The sequence below is a fragment of the Piliocolobus tephrosceles genome, chromosome 16 (assembly GCF_002776525.5).
Source record: "Piliocolobus tephrosceles isolate RC106 chromosome 16, ASM277652v3, whole genome shotgun sequence".
Taxonomy (NCBI): Eukaryota; Metazoa; Chordata; class Mammalia; order Primates; family Cercopithecidae; genus Piliocolobus; species Piliocolobus tephrosceles.
In genome coordinates this window covers 72,693,183-72,699,814 of record NC_045449.1, presented here as the reverse complement: position 1 = coordinate 72,699,814, position 6,632 = coordinate 72,693,183, and the positions used below count along the sequence as shown (strand labels likewise).

At 54.9% G+C, this 6,632-nt stretch overlaps 1 protein-coding gene across 1 annotated transcript in view; it reads left to right on the top strand.

Annotated features, from left to right (window-relative positions):
• The first annotated feature begins 875 nt into the window (after nt 1-875).
• The window catches only part of CEP295NL (CEP295 N-terminal like), a 44,191-nt gene continuing 38,434 nt past the window's right edge, over nt 876-6,632 (top strand). Inside the window, 4 exon segments of the mRNA XM_031934352.1 lie at nt 876-993; nt 2,543-2,610; nt 5,250-5,345; nt 5,456-5,762. Of these exon segments, the coding sequence (XP_031790212.1) occupies nt 876-993; nt 2,543-2,610; nt 5,250-5,345; nt 5,456-5,762 (589 nt within the window).

Below are 6,632 nucleotides of genomic sequence, written 5' to 3'. Positions count from 1 at the left end.
CTTCCTCACGGGCATCCACCGCAACACGGTTCTGTGGCTGGGTGGCACCTTCGAGGGGAGGCAAGCAGGGGCCGGTGAATGCAGGTGACACTGAAGGGTGACGAGCCATCAGCCTCATTCCTGGGCCGGAGAGCACCAGGACAGAACCAGGGTGGCCGGGTCATGCTGGAGGCAAGGCTGAGTGTGATGGGCGGCAGGACTGTCACAGGTGTCCACAGAGCCCAGGGGCCCTCTCGAGGCTGAGAGGAAGGGTGGCCATGCCAAAAAATGAGTTAATGACTCAGACCCAAACCTCCAGAAACCAGCTGGGAATGGCAAGAAGGATCTGAATCGCTTTCCAACAAGCTTGGCTCCTCCTCACCTTTCTCCTGCCTCGCTGCCTCTGATCTCGGTGGTAGTGACCACAGCCACCCCAAGCCTGCTCTTCCTGCTGTCTAGCTCTCCAGCTCAAGGCTGAAACAGGGCCTTCAGGAACTCTGCCCCTCACCCAACCCATCCTCCCAGGAGGAAGCCCAGGGACTCAGACCTGCCCCACGCTTCCTGAAGCTGGCTCCAGAAGACACAAGGCTGGGTTTGAAACTGGAGGTAACAACAGTCTGGCTTGGGCCCGATGCTGCTGCTGGCCACAGGGTCCATACCACAGAGAAACTGAAGCATCCCCAGAGAAGAGAGAAAGGACCAGAGGGGAGGGCAAGGCGGAAAACAGGCGGGACAGGAACAGAGAGAGACAAACAGGCCTGGGGAGAGGGGAGGGGAGAGGGGACATTCTTGGGCACAGACCTAATCATAGCCTTGAAATGAAATTTACTGCTGCACTCAGCATGGGCCAGCCGCCAGCTCCACCAACCCAGTCTCCCTTCTGTTTGTACGAGGTGATGACATCATGGCCATGGGTCGTCACTCACACGGAGGAGGAGGAGGAAGGCCAGCTGGCGGGAAAGCTGAGCCTCCCCTGGCCAGGCTTCCAGGCAAGGCGAACCCGAAACCATGCAGGTCAGCCTCCACAAATCCCTGCTGAGCTGGGCAGCCGGTTCCTTCACCATCCACCCCTCCCTCATGGCCAGCTCCGGTCCCCAGAACGCCAGCTGAGGCTGCTTCCTGGGAAGAGTCAGTGATGGAGAAGCCCTGGGGACCGTCTCTGCTCGCTGGCCCTGGTCCCCAACCCGCCCATGAAAGGAAGCACATGACAGCATGCCCAGGGCCAAAAGGAAATAGCCCGGGCATGAGGAAACACCAGCCCCAGGCCCCGAGCATCCAATCCCAGCCTCTCGCATGTTCCTCCTTGCGCTTATAGGAACCAGTCTACAGGAGGATCCAGGAGAGCCACCGTCACAGGTGTGGGGGCAGACAGGTGGGGAGTGGCAGCAGAGCTCAGCGGCATAAACTCTTGGGAGTCCACAGCTGCAGGAGCCTCTTGGAAGGAGGGCCCAGGGGCTCTGCTCAAACTGTCCTTGCAGGATAGGAGACGCTTCCGAGTCAAAGAGGAGGCAAAACCCGGCCACAAAGAGGAGAGGCAGTGCCATTTCAGCCCACATGAAGCAAGGTCTGCAAAGGCTGCCTGGTTCGGGGGTGGAACCACTGCTGCATCCAGGCGACCTCCCTGCGGGAAAGGTTCATGTGCTTTCAGCCTGAGTCATCTGGTTCAAGCTGTTTACCTGTGGCAGTCTGTGGAGCCAGTGATGTCGTGCGCTTTCAGCCTGAGTCATCTGGTTCAAGCTGTTTACCTGTGGCAGTCTGTGGAGCCAGTGATGTCGTGCGCTTCTTGCTTACCACCAGGGCAACCTCTCCGCCTCTCCTCTCTGGAGTCACTGGAGACTTGACCAGGGCCACAGGGCTGGCTTTGGGGCTGCAGCCTGGGGCTGTGAAGGCTGGAATCCAAGCAGGTTTGCTAAAGGGAGGTGCCCTGGCTCATGGCTGCTTTTGCCCTGAGGGGTGCCTGTCTGTGGAGGGGCGGCAGGGTGGGGTGACAGTAGATGGAAGTGACGAAGAGAGGCCAAAGTCCCACCTTCTCAAAGATGGCCTGTAGGATGGCATGAAATAGATCAATAGACTTTGCAAAACAAAACCCAAAGGGAAGGACCGGCGCAGTGGCTCACACCTGTAATCCCAGCACTTTGGGAGGCCAAGGTGGGCAGATCACTTGAGGTAAGGAGTTCAAGACCAGCCTGGCCAACATGGCGAAACCCCGTCTCTACTGAAAATACAAAAAATTAGCCAGGTGTGCTGGTGCATGCTTGTAGTCCCAGCTACTTGGGAGGCTGAGGCAGGAGAATTGCCTGAACTTGGGAGGCAGAGGTTGCAGTGAGCCGAGATTGTGACACTACACTCCAGCCTGGGCAACAGAGCGAGACTCTGTCTCAAAACAAAACAAAACAAACAAACAAAAACCAAAGGGAGGCACGAACCAAGAGTGGCTGGAAGGTGGAGCAGGATCTTTAAAAAGTAAACCCTGACGGCTGCGGCCAAGTAAACACTGTTAACAGTGTTATACAGAAAGGGTGGGGAACACTTGCACTCCCACCCCCAGGGCTGCCCATTTCAGGGCCGGACCCTCATTGGAACATTACACTACCCGCTCCACACGGGGCAGGACAGAAGATACCCACCAAGGTGAGTTCCCATCACCCAGGCACAGCCACTAACCTTTCCGTGAACACCTTTGTATGCTGCTTTTGTTTTTTATGTTTTATTTTTTTGAGACCGGGTCTCACTCTGTCACCCAGGCTAGAGTGCACTGGCGTGAGCTCAGCTCACTGAAACCTGCACCTCCCGGGTTCAAGTGATCCTCCTGCCTCAGCTTCCCAAGCAGCTAGAACTGCAGGCATGTGCCACCATGCCCAGCTAATTTTTGTATTTTTTGTAGAGATGTGGTTTCGCCATGTTGTCCTAGCTGGTCTCAAACTCCTGGGCTCAAGTGATCCTCCTGCCATGGCCTCCAAAAGTGCTAGGATTACAGGTGTGAACCACCATGACTGGCCTGTATACTTCTTTCTGGATCCACTCACATATTTGACTTCACATAAATGAAATATTAGGCCGGGCGCGGTGGCTCAAGCCTGTAATCCCAGCACTTTGGGAGGCCGAGACGGGCGGATCACGAGGTCGAGATCGAGACCATCCTGGCTAACAGGGTGAAACCCCGTCTCTACTAAAAAATACAAAAAACTAGCTGCGCGTGGTGGCGGGCGCCTATAGTCCCAGCTACTCGGGAAGCTCAGGCAGGAGAATGGCGTAAACCCGGGAGGCAGAGCTTGCAGTGAGCTGAGATCTGGCCACTGCACTCCAGCCTGGGCGGCAGAGCGAGACTCTGTCTCAAAAAAAAAAAAAAAAAAAAAAAGAAAGAAATATTATACATGCTGTTTTATTATGGAAACATTTTTTTTCTTTTTCAGAGTCAGTCTTTTGCTCTGTTGCCCAGGCTGGAGTGCAGTGGTTCAATCAGAGCTCACTAAAGCCTTGAAATCCTGGGTTCAAGTGATCCTCCTACCTCAGCATCCCGAAAAGCTGAGACTGCAGGCACGGGCCCCTATGCCCAGCTAATTCCTTCCTTCCTTCCTTCCTTCCTTCCTTCCTTCCTTCCTTCCTTCCTTCCTTCCTTCCTTCCTTCCCTCCCTCCTTCCTTTTTTTCTTTCTTCTTTCTCTTTCTTTTTTCTTTCTCTCTCTCTCTTTCCTTCGTTCTTTCTTTCTTTGTCTTTTTTCTTTTCTTTCCTTTTCTTTTTTGGCAGAGTCTCACTCTAATACCCAGGCTGGAGTACAGAGGCACGATCTCAGCTCACTGCAAACTCTGCCTCCTGGGTGCAAGTGATTCTCGCACCTCAGCCTCCCGGGTAGCTGGGACTACAGGCATGCCACCACGCCCAGCTAACTTTTTGTATTTTTAGTAGAGACAGGGTTTTGCCATGTTGGCCAGGCTGCTCTGGAACTCCTGGCCTCAAGTGATTGACCTGCCTTGGCTTCCCAAAGTGCTGGGATTACACACATGAGCCACTGCACCTGGTCTTGGCTACCTAATTTCTTTAATTCTTTGTCAAGATGGGTCTCACTGTGTTTCCCAGGCTGGTCTCAAACTCCTGGCATCAGGTGATCCTCCTGCCTCAGCCTCCCAAAGTTCTGAGATTACAGGCACAAGACACTGTGCCCATACCATGGACACTTAAAAGAAATCTTTTTCGGCCAGGGGCGGTGGCTCATGCCTGTAATCCCAGCACTTAGGGAGGCTGAGGTGGGCAGATCACTTGAGGTAGGAGTTCGAGACCAGCCCAACCAGCATAGTAAAACCCCGTCTCCACTAAAACCACAAAAATTAGCCGGGCGTGGTGACAGGTGCCTCTAATCCCAGCTACTTGGAAGGCGAGGCAGGAGAATCGCTTGAACCCAGGAGGTGGAGGTTGCAGTGAGCTGAGATCGTGCCACTGTACCCCAGCGTGGGTGACGGAGCGAGACTCCATCTCAAAAAAGAAAAAATAAATCAATTCTGTGCCTGGCCTCTCTCCCCTGACAATCGGTGTCAGCAGCGTGGTGCGTGCCTTGGTCTCCAGGCTGTGGGGACCTTCACTGTCCCATCTGCATTCTTGTCCTCTATGAAATACAACCTTTTTGTTCCTATGTCTCTGTAGCTTGCTTTGCTCAGGACCGAAGACTTTTATCGGTTAGTGGTTTCCAACCAGGGCCATTTTGCAATATCTTGAGACATTTTTGATGGTCACAATTGGAGAGGGTGCTGGCATCCAGTGGGTCCAGGCCAGGGATGGTGCTGAACACCCTACAGTGCCCAGGACAGCCCCCCCACAAAGAGGGATCTGGCCCAAATGTCAACTGTGCCAAGGCTGAGAAGCCCGGCCCCTAATAAAGGATAGTACTGATGAAATCCATGTCGAAATGTCCTTCAGCACGTTAGCCACAGAACAGATGAGCAGCTCACGCTGCCTGTGTATCTTTTCTCAAGCACAGTGGGTCCCAGTCAATCTATTTTTTTTTTTTTTTTTGAGATGGAGTCTTGCTCTGTTGCCCAGGCTGGGGTGCAGTGGCATGATCTTGGCTCACTGCAACCTCCGCCTCCCTGGTTCAAGTGAATTCCAGCTAATTTTTGTATTTTTAGTAAAGATGGGGTGTCACCATGTTGGCCAGCCTGGTCTCGAACTCCTGACCTCAAGTGATCTGCCCACCTCGGCCTCCCAAAGTGTTAGGATTATAAGCGTGAGCCACCGCGCCCAGCCATCACTCTTGTCTCACCTTCTTGTCATCTTCAGGATGTCCTGTGGCGAACAGCCCCACCAGTGGACGTTGGGGACGGAAACCTGGGCTGGATGCCCATTGTGACCAAGAGTCTGAGGCCCGGCTGGATGGTGAGGCACAGATGAGCTGCCTGCTCCTCTCTGAGAGCCATGTGTCACCTGACTGATGTGTCACCTCCCAGACAGCCAGACTCAGACATGGTCCCCATCTTTCCCTACAGCTGCCAGCTCCCTGCCCCGAGACTGCCCGGGACACTCCCCTGAGGGCAGAGTGTCAGCTGTCAGCAGGGGATCAGTTTCCCAGCTGTGTGGGGCCAAAGTCCATGCTGTCTCTGGATGAGAACACCTGGCTCTCTGGGAACCTCCCAGAAAGAGTGGGGGTGCTTCAGGTCCACTCAAGCTGTCTCCAGAGAGAGAACACGACCTGCTCAGGGGCAGATGGCTCGCATCCAGCCTGGGAGGGCGAGGCCGCCAAGAAGAGCAGCATCCTCCTGCCAGCCCGGTACAGCACGGAGGGCATCCTGCCTGGTGGCCTGAGACGGGAGCAACAGGGAGGAGGCCTTGGCACTTCCTCCGGCCCCAGACAGCATTCACCATGTCCAGCCTGGGACGTGTTTGCCGGGTGTGTTTGGGCACGGGTGCACACACGCCTGACAGCTCTGCTGTGCTCTCTGCCGGGAAGGTCTCTTTAAGGGGGTAGGGGAGCAAGGCGATGTTCCTCGTGGGAAGCAGTGGTCCCTGGAGTGTGGTCTGAGGGCCCTGAAATCACCCCCACACTTCCTAGGGCTCCTCATGCTCCTGTCTGTCCTGAGAGGCTGAGAGCCTCCTCTGCTCTTAAACTGGTCCAGGCCAGGGTCCCCCAGGCTGTGGCTGGGCTGGGTGTCCCCTATGGTCCCCCAGCAGTCGGTAATCCACCCACCAATATCAACATGAGAAGTGAAGGGGGCTGGTTAGGAGTGAAGCAATGGGCTGGGCGTGGTGGCTCATGCCTGTAATCCCAGCACTGTGGGAGGCCGAGGCGGGCAGATCACCTGAGCACAGGAGTTCCAGACCACCCTGGGCAACATGGTGAAACCCTCTCTCTATTTAAAATACAAAAATAAGCCAGGTGTGATGGTGGGCGCCTGTAATTCCTGCTGCTCGGGAGGCTGAGGCATGAGAATTGCTTGAGCTTGGGAGGCAGAGGTTGCAGTGAGCCAAGATGGCGCCACTGCACTCCAGTAGGAGACAGAGTAAAAATCTGTCTTAAAAAAAAAAAAAAAAAGCAGTGAAACAGTGGAGAGAGCTCCCAACCCAGGGTCGGCTTTCCTCCTTCCTCTCTTGCCCTGGGCGTGGGGCATATGTCCCTTCCCCTGTGGGTGGCAGCCCTTCCCCATGTTCAAGTTTGTCTTGCAAGGT